A 16,169-nucleotide genomic window follows, 5' to 3' on the forward strand; every position below is an offset into this window, starting at 1 on the left:
TGCGCACTTAAGGTTTTAGCACACTACAATATCAAAATTCTTAAAAATGTTGAAATAATCCTATGGGTTAGTTTGCGAATCGCTTTGGTCCCTGCTCTACAATTCTTTTCAAAATATTTAGCCTGGAAAAAATTCATTACATACTTACCTCCAATCGACATTAACAATATTAGCCTCAGTTTCAATAATGGGTCTTGCTCTACGTAATTGTTTTGGAGGTACAAAACCTTCTAAGATTTAAACAACAGGTGACGGATTAGTGTCACTCAATTTGTTTAAAATTCGATTATCATAAAATCATTGCCGCGACTACTAAAAAGAAAATTCGAGAAAAAGGGAAAATGAAATGGGAATTAGTCAGACACTGTTAAAGATAGCTATAGGAATATGTAATATCAAAATATGCCCATTTTGAATTTCTATCAAATGCAATAGTATAAGAAAATGGTCAATTGGATTAAAATAACTGAGTTTTTATTCTTTGAAATTTCTTAAATTTGGATCTCCATAGGTGCGGTCGTACCCAACCTAACTTTTTTTAAGAACACTAAAAGAAATCGCCATTCTTTCTCATATACACTAGTAAAGTAATCAATTTTCAAGGTACCGTCTGCATCCGCAAAGTAACTTAAAAACTATAAATTGTAGATATCGATATGTGGGTATCAACATTTCACATAGAATCCAATGCAATAAAAATAGGCGTTGCTATTTAAAATATCGAAGTTACTAGCTACTTCCGATATTTCTGGAAGTGTCACATTTTGAAAATATTTTACATCGATTCGGCCTTCGGAGCAACTCTTACGTATCAATTTTCTAGAAAATTTCAGAAAGTTACTTATTTCACATTCTCAGAAACGTTTAACTAAAGCTCCCCAAAAAACAGCCTAGGTAGGGTAAAGACGTATAAGAGTACGCACTTAGTGATTGAAGTGAAATAATGTCCTCATTTTTATGTAGATATATTGATTTAATATGTCTTTGGTAAAAATGAGTGTTTCATAATTTATTATTAGTTATTACCACACTATGTTATTACTTAAATATGAGATAATTAACTTTATTTGTAACTCTGTATATGCGTACTCTTATACATAGACTTGTATAAGAGTACGCATGACAATGCTAAAGAGTACGCATATACTTTTTGAATGTAAAAGTGGTATGAAGAATCAAATATAATGAGAACAAACGTTTATTTAGAGATTATAGAAAAAAGAAACAATAGAAATAGAAAATACAATCAACTTATTCACTCTTCACAGCTGGCACAAACAAAATTTCCTGTTACATAGGTTGTACATGATTCTTCCCACCATTTGTTGCATTCAGAACATTTAATCCAGTCATCTTGAGACTTGGAATATAGTTCCCCACATCCTGGACAGCTCACGTCCTTTTCATCTTTGTCATTGTGTTTTTTCTTTTGCTGTTTTCGTGATGTTCCAGATCCTGAACTACTAACTACTAATTTTCTTTTCATTTTATCTGCTTTCCTTTCTTGTTTAGTTGTTTTTGCTTGAACCAGTTCCTCTAGTTCGTTTTTGAATGGGGTACTGGATAGTATTTCCGATTTCTGAGATCTAGATTTACAACGATTTGGCTTATCTTGTATTTGCGGCAAAGGTAAAATATCTGAAACTGGTATCGATTGATTGAAATAATTTTCTTCCACTCCTTGCAAAGTGTTTGGTATCACCACACCATCTTCACACACTATTTCACTATTGATAATATCTAATGATGGTGTCACGTGCATGACATCGTTGCTGACTGGTGGTGGTGTTATGTCCAATGGAATAGATAATTCGGCCTCCGAAATTTCTTCATTAGGCTGGTTATTTGATAAAACTGTGTTAATTATCACGTTCTGTTCCATAGCTTCGGTGACATTATTTTCATTTGTATTAGAACTGGTAGGAAAATCTGTGACCAAGGACGGTGCAAAATCAAGATCATCAAACTTATCTGGATTGTAGGGATAGATTCCAGTCGCCTTGAATGAATTTTCGGCCTTTTGAATGTTTGCAACGGTAGTGTAAGCAATGTTAAATAGTCCGGCGACTTGAATTTGTGTTATCACCTTCCCGGGATTATTTGTCATCCATTTATCACATTCTCTGCTGTATGAATTTTTCAAAGGGCCAAAGAAGCCAACGTCTAGGGGCTGCATCTTGTGGCTTGCATGGGGAGGTAAAGATAACAAATCTATGTGATTTTCCCTGCAATATTGTATGGCTTGTAAATCGCGATGTGAACTATGGTTATCAAGTATCAAAAGTATTGGATTTTCAGCGCTAGGTTTGGTGCAGTTCTTAAAATGAACCAACCACTGGCAAAATAACTCTGTATTAATAAATCCAGATTCAGACACCATTTTATAGGTACCCGTTGGTGCATTTAAAAAGAGCTCCTCTTTCATTCTTTTCCTGGGGAATATCATTGCTGGAGGAATGTACGTTCCTGTGGCGCTCATACAACATACAGCGGTTACAAGCTGTCCTCGGTCAGCACTCGCCACTTTTCCCACCAGTTTCTTACCTTTGCTACTTAATACCTTAGGTAATTTATTCGGCACTGTTGACAACCCCGTTTCGTCCATGTTGTAAACTGAACTTGCTATGTATTTCCTCTTTTCGTACAAAATTTTAAGATTTTCATAAAATCTGTTCACCTGAACTTTATTGAATCCCATGATTCGACCCATTGCACATTTCTCTGGTTGACGAAGTGATATATTATGCCGGTGACAAAAACCTTTTATCCAAGATGGGCCTGCCATTTTTGTGATTTTGTTGAATCGATGTTGAATGTTATTGACTTGAGCAAACTTAAATGCTGCTATTTGTAGATTCTTCTTAGTAATGCCATAAAATCGCGAATCTAAATCTCGTACCTGCTGTGCCAATTCAATTTCCATATTTTCAGGAATATCACTTCGAAATCGCCCTAACGATTTCGGAATAGTGCCACATTTTAATCGTTTTCGTAGGGTAGCTTCATTTATACCCATTTCTCTAGCTATACTTCTCTTACTACAGCCTTCAGTGATTTTACGCTTTATATCTTCCAAATTTTCCTCTGTAAAAACCAGCTTTCGGTCACTTTTTCTTTTGTATCGGCTCATACTCGTTTACTAGCAAACTAAAAAATAGGAAATTATTAAGACTATTTCGCTATTTAGACAGTAGGAAAGCATAAAAACCTTCTCGTGTATAAGAGTACGCAGTGCGTGCTCTTATGCTTTCAAAACTGCGTACTCTTAGCCATACGTCAGAATTTTGGAATTATAAGCAATGTCTCGAAAAAAATAGCCACCCAATTAATTGTAGCTAAGAAAATAGTACGTAAGGTTATTTAGAAGCAAGAAATTGCATTAATCAATCTACAGAGTGAACACTTACCTCCAAAAACACTAAAAACTGACCCCTAGAAACTACAGTGTGAACAAGCGGGAACTTATAATCGCCATATTGTAAAAACAGCTTTGGTAATACAGATATCTGCTTTTGCCTGTATTAGAATGTGCAATTTACAATGGGCCGAGCCGCTCAAAATATCAAATAGATGGGAGTATATATTCAAAATAAAGGTGCGTACTCTTATACACCCGCGTACTCTTATACGCCTTTACCCTATAGTAACTGTTGAATGTTAAATTTTCTCAAATTACTAAAACAATATCACATTTGGGCCATGCTTACTGAAACACAATCCGATATCTTCGATACGCAGTATAATTGAATTTTCCAGTATTAACATCACAAGTGCCACTTTATTTATACATTTTATCTACACACATTGTTGGAACTTTAATTAATTAAATTTGGCAGTCTCAGTTTAATTGTATGATAGATTATGTTCTACTCAATAACCGTCTTTTTGTAACCCACTTCTTTCATCTGTGGACATTCGCTTAAAAAATACCATACTTTGAACACGAAACGCCGGGCGGCCTCTTTCATGAACGTGACTATGCACATACTATTTAATTGATGATGTAGGTACTCCTAGTTGCAATTTATGTAATTTTGTAATTAAAATTAATTGTGTGTCGCACTTCATTTGATTTTCTTCCTTTCTCCCTTCAAACTTGACAATTGCAAGTAAGTATGACATGCGCTGCAGACATTGATGGGGTTACTAATATTTTTAGCTAACTGTCATACTCATTGCATCAAGAAAAAGAAGCTTAATAATGTAAATGGCAAGTGTAAACTTGTGGAAGTTGATGATCCTCAAGCTTTAGAAATTCCGAAAATGTATTCTCAGGTACCCACCCGAAGCAAAATCAGACTAAAGGTGACCTCATACTCCGAAGGATGTGCAGAGATACAATTTTTTGTGGTTATTTAAAAGGAAGACGTCATTTATATTATACGTTCGCAAAGTGTCTTAAATGGGCGTTAGTGGTTTGGTTGTTCATATAAATTAATTGCCCGCTAGGTATTCCTTTCTAGTTGCACTGGACCACTATAATTAAAAAAGATGGGCGAGGGATGTGAAGGTTACAGAATAAAAAGTGTAAACTGGAATTGGTTTCCGATTGAAGATAAACAGGTTTCAGAGATAGGCACTTCATAAACCGGATACGAATAACTTCATATTAACAAAAAGAAGTTAGTGGCCAATTTGCATAGTTAGATCGGGCATTTTTGTTGTCGTGATGAAAAAGTTTAGCACGCCGTTGCTAATTTCAATAACGACCTGTTAACTAAAGATGACCATTAAAACTTTGAATTGTATAAATCTATACATAATGCCACGATGCGTTTTTTTTAATGTCCGGTAGGTGGTACGTAATGCGTGTGGGCCGAGGTTACAGACCTGCGAGGTGATGAAGCAAGCCAACAAAAAAGTTCGAGTACAAAATTTATATCCTCCATGTCCAAGAGGAAACAAGAATGTGTAGCAATAAATACGCATAATTTTCACTATGCAAGTATTGATATTGTGTGGATGGATAACCGGTCTCGTTTGGATATCTATTCGCACACACGTGCATGATACATTCAGGAAATGCACAATTTTTATAAATTATTCCGACCATCCTACCTTTTTTTGTATGCATCTGCAAACTGCCTTGACTTAAACACACCACATTCTTCATTTGACATATCCTGGTAAATTCGTGCTGTTGTAATAAACGTTCATTGGATGCGTATAGAATAACAAACAGTACTTTAGCTTGCCCAAAACTACAACGATTATTAATTTCAGTTTTCTGTCTGAAACATTGCAGTTTATGGCATCTGTTTGTCTCAGTTGTCTGATTTCTTGCGCTTCTCCATTAATATTCAGGTAAAAGATCACAATGTAGTTTTGACACCCACCGCAGAATAACAATTTTTTGTGCAGCCGTTTTATTTGCGTAGTAATGTAATTTTTGACTTTGATAAGTTCTCCGTAAGGATCTTGAACCTTCCCCAGCAAGTTTTGAACATTACACGCATCTATAGCTACATCACAATAAAAGCCTTCATTTTAATGAATTTATAAATTGCCATTATGTACGTGGTAAAGGGTAGGGTAAAAAGGCATAATTAAAATTTATAACAATTACAATTCTTTCAGTATGCTTTTGAATTATATTTGACTCCTCCAGAATTATTGAATCATCCTTTTTGGTGGCAACCCTCATTTATCGATCTACCAATTCAGCGTTAATAGAAATGAATAATATTGTCGTAAACTAGTTATACATTATGCATTATAGTCGTCACCTTAGAAGGACGAATGATTTCTAGGTAACTCCTAAACTTCTATCGATGTCGCATGTAGACAAAATGCTATCATCAGTGTCACAGCTTCAATTTATTGTTTGCATATAGCTTTTCATTCCTCTCAGTCGCTCATGTAGAACGTTCATTATTCCTGTCACTATAGCCATTGTTTCTGTAACGGATACTTCAGGGATACCTATACTACAAGTTGGCCCAAAAAATTTTGTAAATTACCAAATTGACATTATTCTAACAAATGTTCGTATTTTACTCACATTATAATATAAAATCTAATGTAAATATAAATATAATAAGTATAATGTCAAATGAGAAAATAAAAAAATGTTATTACTTGTATTTTTTAGTGCATTTTTTTGGTATTATATAAAAATGACCAATAAGAAAGGGGCAACACATTAAAAAAAAATAAACATTCAGTTTATGGTGGGGGATCGTTTACAACGCTGGCCCATGCTTCAAAAAGACTAAAAAGATTGTTATTGGTGGTACTATGCAATTGCCAATGTGTCATATTGCTTTAATATTGATTCACTATGGTTTGGTGCTACTCTAGGGTACTTAATCGCCTACGATCCCACAGTAAACATTTTTATTTGTTTTAATTTTTTTGTTTTTAGGTTTTTTATTTGAAAAAGTAACCCTTACCTAACATTTGAAGGCCTATGCATTTAGTAATGTGGCACAATATGAAGTCTCTTCATAATTTATTTATTTTTATGACCAAGTTCATAGTTTTGTGATCTTTCGATAAGAAGTATATAAAAGTACAAAACAACACACAAACTAATTAAACGAACGGACCTCGGTCATTATACACGAAAGGTGATAGATTATGAGTTTGGTTTTGCAAATCTTTAAAGTTTCATAATAGTCTAATTCACCTTTACTATTTAATTGTTTAACTTTAATTTTAAGGTAAATTTATGTCGAGGATGAGAAAAACCATCCAAGTAACCAATTGAAACTTATGTAACATACGCCAAAGCCAAAGGACAATGGAAGTTTTAACTTATTTGATGACTATAGCTTTGTGAGATTTTTGAAATTCTATTCTATTCTATTCTGTTTGATATTTTTATTGTATTTATAAAGACGATTATATCACGTCGAAATTCCTGAACGCAAACACCGTGAGACGTGAAAAATTCAATTACGTGAGATCAGGTGCACGAGGAACTGTACGTAAATAGTGCCGTGCAACAGAATTCCTCGCCAAAATATACATCCTACGTACAGTAATAAAATATTTACTCACACCATAGAACACAGAATGCTACCGGGAATAGATTTTTTTAGACGAATTGGAGTAGTAACTTGTTAATAATAAGTTGGGGGTACTTTTAATTTCTTTGATTCCATATGTTTTCTTGGGGTACTAAATCCAAATCTGAGGGTGGGTAATACAATTACATGCATGATGCAAACCTTGAAAAAAATACAAAAATTGGCGAAAAATATATACAGGGTGAGTTTTTTCCGATGTATAGGGATCTCGGAAACCGTAAGAGATACAAATAACGACGTTATGGTTAAAAAACCGAAAAATGTCATTTTCTAAAATGCACTGGCGTTCGATTTATTTTCAAAGATATCAAAAAATAATGTTAACAAACCCCTAGTGATTTTTCATTCGATAGAGAAGCAAATTACAAAACCAGGGTACACTTAATACTTCATTTGGGAATAATGTTTTGCATGTTTTCCAGTTCGCAAATCACATTAGTTTATTATGAATTCATCCAGGAAGAGGTTATTAAGATTTAAAATTTCGTCCAGATTGAGGGCTTTTTAATTGTTTGTGAACAGTCAAGTCTGAGGCCTTTATTGCAAAAGTGTGGTTTCTCTAAGTTGACTATCGAAAATAATGGCCGGAATATTGGTGGCAAAGGACGATTGAGTGTAAAAGCTATACGTCCAGTTTGACCTACAGTACAATCTTTACAGGGCAGTTTATAAAGGTCTGAACAAGTAAGAGGGTTAACAGTATTTTTGGATTGAGGAAGTAATTGGAAACCGGGTCTATGTAAGGTAAGGAGACGTATTTGTACTCAGGGGTTAAACGCTTGAGTTGAGGGTAGTTGGGGAATTGAGATCAGGTTGGGCGGAAATACTTTAGAAAAGGTTGGTTATCAACCATTTGTTGGCTCTGACAATTTATATATAAGATAGTGTGAAACTCAGTGGAATATTTGGTCGGGTCAAAGGGAAGGTTTAGTCTGTGGAAAACTGATGGAAAGAATAAAAGGGGATAACATGATCACTGGTGGTTTTCTATAGACACTGGAACTGGGTACCACAAGTGAATTAGATCTACCGAGTGTTAAGTCCAGAATCTAGAACATTAAGGGATTTGTTGACAGATGATTATTCTGAGTGATTTTGTTGCCTCGAAAGATAACAAAATTCTCATCAACGTAACGTTTATGAAAAATGAAATAGAATTTTATAATATTATAATTGAATAAATGGGATTCTAACTGGTTAAGCAAAATGTCAGCTAATAATGAGAATGAGGGAAGGTTGTTGCACATAAAGAGGTCAGTAAATTATTTGGCCCAAAATCGGCTTTTTACATGTGGTGTACAAAGTTTGAACTGAATCGGCACAAGCGTTCGGCAGTTATCCTTATCGTGTTTACGTCCGGACAGATCAGATGGGCACCATGGACTCCCCATAAGCTTCCATCGCTTTGCTATGCCGTTTAATAATTTATCATTACATCAGTACACAAAAGTCAACCTTATACAATGAGATCCATCAGCGGTTAATGAAGGTAATTCTTCTAGGCGATGAAATCATATTTAATAAAATAGAATAATCAGGTGCAAGCGGAAAAATAATCGGAATCAGGACATGAAAACTAAAATGTAGCTACGCAATCACCATAAACTGCAGCGTATATTATCTTTAGCAACAATAAAATGATTCTTAAAAGGTGAACGCATACCTATTACTTGACAACAGGTCATCCCATTTTTTTGATCCTCAAGTTTTTACGAACTAGTAAAATACTTCATCCAGGCGCTATCACTTTCTCTTTTCCAGGATATTAGGTAAATTTCAAAGCTTGTCCGTTTTAGCGAGCGGAGGTGTCATTTAATTGTTTCATTAGATCGCACCGTTGATGTTTATTAGCATTTTTCGAACCTGTTCTTCCTACGACATACGACGACCCCTTTTAAAGGTGAATTAATAGTTATTGCCCAACAAGTAACGCAAAGTGGGATTGCGCTGTTTTTTTATGCGATGCGGAAATTACTACATCCATTTACAAGTGTCTGAATTTTCGTACAGGTGAAAGGTAGGGATTGACCGTTTTAAGTATCTGGCCCGAACCATAACTAATTTTGGAAGCACAAGTAACTACGAGTACGAGAATAGATCTTGTAAACAAATTACCCGAAATTGAGAGTTTACAAAAAAGTTTGTTCAAAGAAAATCTGCAACTGAACGTTTCTTCATCATCGGACAAAGGTCATCCACTGCAAATCTACACATACGAAACTGATGCGGGTCACGGGTAAAGCTGAAGGTTTCCAGAAAGAAAGTAGTCCAAGTTATTGCACCCGAAAGGTAGCATGCGATTCAATCAAATACAGTACGTAATTTCCACGGATAGTCTTTGGCAATTCTAATAGTAGGTAACGTTTGGTGACGTATTTCACAATGACGATGTATTTTGTTTTTAATCGCAAGTACTTGTTAGATCTGATAATGGCTTATCACCATCGGGACAGTATAGATACGTTTTACTTAAAACTTACTCTAGCAGATAAGTGATCAAAGGTTTTGTCCTAGTCCTTGTTGCATGGTAGCAATCGCTTCGCACCTCGTTTGTATCACTTGGTACTTTATTTTGTACAATACTTATCTTATTTGGGTTCGTCGTGAGGAAAGGAAGTTGGATAGTAACGAGCCAAGCATCAAGTTTGACTGAACTTATACGTTATATATACGAGTAGTATCTAGTGACATAAGTGCATCTTGTTTGTGCTCTCTTTCCTAGTCTAAGTGTTTGTGCATATTTGTACACCCCTATTGGGTTCTTTCTCGGACTTTCAGAGAAGTAGCCCATTCATAGAATTAAAAATTTATATTTTGCCTTTGCTTAAAACCGGCGCTCTATGGTCGCAGGAATTTCCACGCGACACGATCTATATTGAATCGCGAATTGAATCTGGAAATCTTTGACAACAATTTTTAGGCGACAAAAGGCCAAAATAGAACAGAACAAACGAGTTTTTTTGTCAATTTCGAAGGTTTTGACTTTTGCCCTCAACGATTTGTATACTACCATATACATTATACAATGATACTACTTATCAGTCCATACTGCATCCCAAGTGAAGTTAACTAGCTGCAGATTAGTATCTGGAGGCAATTACGACTAATGCCAACGTGAACGCTAGACACGCCGCGCCGTTTAGGCGCAAATTGGAATAATGCGTAACTAGACATTACGCTTTAAACTTCATCCGCCCTAAGAACACCAAAATTGAGTTTTTACACAGAGACCTGTGATTTGGATTTTGTTCAAATAATACCTGGTCAAGTTTACAGCTATGATGGAACAGAAATTATATCAGGTTAGCTTCAGAGAATTGGGGCATGTGTAAAGAGTAATAGGGAATTAAACATTTTAAAGGAGACCCCTGTTTCCAAACAGTAGAGGATATTCAGAAAAATACGGAGGAGCATAAATTAATGATGACGACGCAGTAGACATTTTTTTGCATTTTATATTTGAAATTCGTACTAAAATTGACTGCTCTTGGCAAAGTGACTGGTAGGTATTAAATACATAAAATGGGTTGCAATAAAACAGTAAGTTTTACCTAGAAATAATTTCCTAAAACGGGAGTTTACAGCTATGATGGATTTGCATGTGTGTTGTACTAGTACCCATTAACAACATATAAAAATGAACACTCGTCCATACTGTGGTACGGCGGTCATCTTGGAAAATGGCGGCCGATTTCCACTTTTTAAAACTTTACATTAACAATAACAAAACTTGAATTTTGTTTGATTTTTGGCAGTTGAGCACGGGAATGACACTTACTTACTGGTTTTTCGTTTCAGAAAATGTGATGGAAAATGAGGACAAAGACTGTGTTATATGATATAATTGCTACCTACTTGGTGTATGTTCATCATATGATGAAGCAACAACGTACCTTAATTGTGCTAGTGTAGATTCAGCACCAGTCATTAAGGAATCAGCATTTGTTCAATAATGTAATTGGCAATGCGGATTCTTTAACAACTAGACTTGGAATATTTTATTCTCTGGGAGGTATAAATTGTGCTTCCCTTTCAAATGCAGTCGCCATGCGATCAATCTTTCCTCATGATTCAACTAAGATTGACACTAAAGTCACAAAAATACAGTATACACTTGCTAAGGTTAAAGCTACTCGTTAATGGGTTGAAAAATATAACTTTTGTACCCGAGACTGTTTCAAAAAAAGCTTCTAATGACCTTAATAAAGGTAGATCGCTCAATTTGTTTTGGGCTACCATAACCATAATGGAAAGTCATCGGCGTTCTAGAATTGGATTTATGGCAATCTGAAATTGCTCAATCTTGGTAAAGATATTACAAAGACAATGCCTGTATGCCTCTTCCTTTTATAAACCAAAAACCCTCTGATAAGTCAACTTTATATTCAGCATTGAGTTTCGCAGCTGATCACAGTAGATATCAAGGCCGATCTTGTATAGTAGCCCTTGATCAACCACTATAGATACATGAAGTGCTCTGAAATAGTTTTGTCTGCTAACAAAAATGATAGTTTAAGCTCTGTCATTAAAAGACTTGGCAGATTCCATTTAATGTTCTCATTCTTTGGGTCAATTGGGTATATACGGAAAGGGATGGAAGTGAGGAAGTGTAGAAGGCAGTATAAACTCAATTCCCCACAGTCCACTTCTTTTCACGTGCAATTCTGACAGTTGTTATTTTAATTCGGCTTCTTGTTGACCCTGGCGCTACTGGTGTGACTCTTCGCTCGAAAGTGTTCTCCCATGAAGTGACTTCATATTCAGTCCGATCGGCTTTTGTTGCCGATCAAAGATGAAAGATCCCTTATACAAACTGTAAATAAATAAACTGCAAAAATTTAAACAAAATTCATGTTTTTTACTATTAATTTAAGTTTTTCTTCCTAACCGTTAGAGGTAAGGTATGAAACGAGAAAAAATAATAAATTGCACATCGAGTTATCAAGATATTCAACTAGATCCCAATGGCATTTTTGTAGGGTGACTTAGTACTTAGTGAGATACGACGGATGACCAATAGGGTAAGACTGTGAGATACACGGAAACTTGAAGCTATATGCCTTAAATGTTTTAAGCCTATGTCAAATAAAATAACATGTTATTTATGGAAAACCCTGTATATACATCTACATAGTTTGAAAGAAAATGAAATTCTGAATAAAAAATGTTAGTAAATTGCAATTAAAAGAACTATGACCAATATTAAGGTTTTAAGATTATTACAATTGATCAAGCTCGTGGTAGTCGAGAATAGAATAGACCGGGAGGCAGCGTACATAGTAACTAAACCATAAGCGACAAAAAATTCGACAATACAGGCTGAAAGTACGTTGAAAACTAATAATAAAATCACTCGTCTGCCAGTCGTAAGTGGCAGCATTAACTTGGGGCGGCGCTGAATAGGTGAGTTCTTTAGGTGATCAACTAAATTACCAAACTATAAGGGTCACGGAAAAGATTTGTATCAAGAAATCCCATTTTTTTCATAGCTTTCAAATATGCTATGGCAGACGATTTCAAGTGCAGCGTTGGTAGCGAAAGACGCCCTCCAATGTAGGGGAAAACACCCCTGCACTAAACCATGAGGACCGTATAAAAATTATACATAAAAAATTCCTCTTTTTGTCACTACTTCAAAATATATATCCTGGCAGACGATATTAAGTGTAGCTTTAATAGTGGCAGACGTCTTAGAAGTTAAAAAATTTAGGTATAGTAAATCCCAGCGAGTGCGAGCGTGTGAGAGATAAGCGCGCGAGAGCATAACCAACAGATAGCGATAGGATACTGACTACTGAGATCTTTCAAACCATTTGATTCTAAACTTCTGATTCACATAGTTCCATCCACTTCAATCAAACGGATTGTAGAATCTCACACGTTTTTCGGTGGCATTCGCCTAAATTGCGATGAACTAAACCATGAGGGCCATACACAAGTCATACCTACATCCGGTAAATGCGTGGGAATCCGGTAACGCGTTATCCTGCGCGTTACACACATCAACACCCAAATTCACGAACATCTCTCGAAGATTTATGAATTTCTGCGTGTTATTGGAAAAGAGACCTACTTCCATCTACCTTGATGGTAGCGTCAATTTTACATTTCCCAAAACAATAACAGCAATATCCATATCGGAAGCGCTAATAATGACTTTGCTACTTGTTGGTAGTTTACCAAGATGGTAAATTATTCGAGAATCTGCCTCTTAGTGGCTGCAGCACAAGTCAGTTTTTACCACATCATCTTCCCTTGTCACAAATTTATAGCACTTCATATGTGGCAAACACAACTTTCCTTCCAAGTAAAGCGCAACAGGTCTTTTTTGCCTATGAACGGTATAAGTAATCTATAAGAGAGACTTTGAGCTATCATTGCGAAGTGGTTTTATGAAATTTGCAGGCTGCTTCTGAGTGGAAACAGAAATTGAGTAGGATTGTAATCTTTCCTTATTTTGATCCCGACGATCATGTTCTGCGTCTTTCATGGAAGGGGTAACTATCTGTCAAAAGTAAGATGTACTTCTCTCGCTGACACAGCACAAATCTTGCCGAGGATGTGTTCAGAAAATCGCTCAAAGGTTTACCGGAGATCTTTTGAAAGATGCAAAAAAATAATCCATGAATTAAAACAACATCTACAACTGGCGATGGACTAGGAGCACTTGAAGAAATCATACTTCCGAAAAAGTTTCAGCAAAACAAACTTGTCGATTTTAATCATCAATCTATCAATGTTGCATAGAGACAAACGGAACTGGAGTCAGAGGATAGTTTAGAACGAGCTAAAGATCTATATTCTTTTCTCTTCAAGTTTTCTGTTTCTCAGTCTGAGAAGAATTCAAGAAATACCGACAATCTTATCGCGAAATAAACAATTTATTATTTTCCCTAATTGAATTCGTTTGGTAACTCCAAGCGGTGCGTAAATCTATAGCTATCTCTGTTCGTTGTGCTCTCGCGCGCTTATCTCTCACACGCTCGCACTCGCTGGGATTTACTATACCTAAATTTTTTAACTTCTAAGACGTCTGCCAGTATTAAAGCTACACTTAATATCGTCTGCCAGGATATATTTTAAAGCAGTGACAAAAAGAGGAGTTTTGTATGTATATAATTTTTATACGGTCCTCATGGTTTAGTTCAGGGGTGTTTTTCCCTACATTGGAGGGCGTCTTTCGCTACCAACACTCCACTTGAAATCGTCTGCCATAGCATATTTGAAAACTATGGAAAAAATGGGATTTATTGATACAAATCTTTTCCGCGACCCGTATAGTTTGGTAATTTAGTTGATCATCTAAAGAAGTCACCTATTCAGCGCCGCCCCAAGTTAATGCTGCCACTTACGAGTGGCAGACGAGTGATTTTATTATTAGTTTTCAAAGTACTTTCAGCCTGTATTGTCGAATTTTTTGTCGCTTATGGTTTAGTTACTATGTACGCTGCCTCCCGGTCAGAATGTTTTCTCTCGCTTTTGCCATTTGTTGATAAGCCTTCCTTCATTATGTTTTCCGAGAGCAAAAGGTTCATCTGATATTAAAACATAAGTGAAAGCTGCATTTGGCAGTGGACCTGTTTGCTATTATCACTATTAATATTATTAATGCAATAGCAGCTTTTTCCTTACGCAAATTCTTAATTTTTGAACGAAATACGTGCTTATGCAATTGTCACACCATACGCTTTGCCATTGTTCGCTGCTTTAGCTAATTATAGCAAATGAAAATTTCAACCGCATTCCATAAAGGGTGTATCCATCAAATTTCATCAAATTCTGACTATTTTTGTGGTCCGCACAAAGTTGGATTTTCCAAAACGAAATTTAGAATCACCTGTTGGGTAGTGAGGGGTGGAAATAATACAGCAATACAGGGTGGGTGGTCAAATTTGGCCGATTAGATTTAGATTTAATTTACCGATCATTATTCCATGTACATGTACTTACCTAGAAACCGGGTTTTCACAAGCTGGTTCCTTATGGCATGTAGGCGTGCAGAAACCATCTTGTTTGGCACATCTTACGTTCGTTGCAGTTTTTCGTGGGTGATATTTGTTCGGCCATATAGACGGCAACAAGAATTCCAGTGTTTCCAACAGCTGCTGTTTGTTCTTACTGATGACGCTTCGCTTTCTTGAGATAGATGTCCACCATCAATGAATCCTGATCTATACTTTCACTGGCTTCCAATACAATAAAACTATCGTTTCATTATCGTTTTGATTTTGAATCCAACCCTGTCCCTAGAGAAACCACGATTGTTGCACCATACCAGTTGACCGTGGCGCCTGCGAAATACCACCGATAAAATTCTCGGCGATTCCAGTTAAAAGAAGAAGGAAATGAGACTTTCTGATGCGCACATGAAGAAAGCCTAAAGTGTTCACAGATTTTTGCGGTCGCCCTATCCGGACCGCAAGATAGTAAAAGGCTAAATTTGGTTAAATGAAGTAGACAGATCGTAATCGTTGCAATTACTTAAAAGTTACGTATTAAACACGCAATTTGTGGTACACCATGAAGGCTTCTGAAAAGCAACAGGTTACGTCATTTTATCGTGACTGATTAATCATAGTACTCACTCGTGGTTAGTTCTCTAAGAAAAAAATGACATGCCATAGAGAGTATTGTATCCCGGAACTCACGGCATCCCATTATTATTTCCAGTAAACATAAAGTCGATAAAACAACAAGAGGTCATTTACTGAAGGAAACGAATGTGTTTACATCGGTTTTTAGTCACGTTGAAAAATGCGCCCGTTGTCGAATTACCAAAACGATTTATCAACGTAAGAAATTTTGTTTAACAATTTTCACTCGCAATTAAGATAAATTATAAAAGTGGCCACAGATTTGATTCTGTGAAGATTTTTGCTCCGGCTTGGATGTCAAGTTAACGGATAGTTTAGCCTCAAGCATTCGGATTACTTCCTGTTGGCTTACGAGGGCCGCATCCTCCAATAACGTGGCCCCCATTTCAATAAATACCCATTAACTATCTTTTTGTGACTAAGTTATAACGGAACTCATACCGGAAAGTCCACAAGAATTGCTCGTTTCAACACTTATTATTCAGCTGAGTTAATATCTATTTTTAATTGCTTGTCATGTGAGATGTTCTGTCATCTCTACCCG

At 36.0% G+C, this 16,169-nt stretch overlaps 1 protein-coding gene and 1 long non-coding RNA gene across 2 annotated transcripts; both read right to left on the reverse strand.

Moving 5' to 3' along the window:
• Positions 1-1,255: 1,255 nt before the first annotated feature.
• On the reverse strand, positions 1,256-3,016 carry LOC116167996. Its single transcript, XM_031483631.1, has one exon. The coding sequence runs from the start codon at positions 3,014-3,016 to the stop codon at positions 1,256-1,258; it is 1,761 nt and encodes a 586-aa protein (XP_031339491.1).
• An 8,563-nt stretch (positions 3,017-11,579) lies between these two features.
• Positions 11,580-15,918, reverse strand: LOC116168704. The gene is made up of 3 exons (XR_004144819.1): positions 15,617-15,918; positions 14,982-15,561; positions 11,580-11,844 (listed from the first exon to the last, which is right to left on the reverse strand). It is a non-coding gene; the product is annotated as an uncharacterized LOC116168704 (long non-coding RNA).
• Positions 15,919-16,169: the final 251 nt, after the last annotated feature.

This window comes from Photinus pyralis, unplaced genomic scaffold, assembly GCF_008802855.1.
Source record: "Photinus pyralis isolate 1611_PpyrPB1 unplaced genomic scaffold, Ppyr1.3 Ppyr1.4_LG4, whole genome shotgun sequence".
NCBI lineage: Eukaryota > Metazoa > Arthropoda > Insecta > Coleoptera > Lampyridae > Photinus > Photinus pyralis.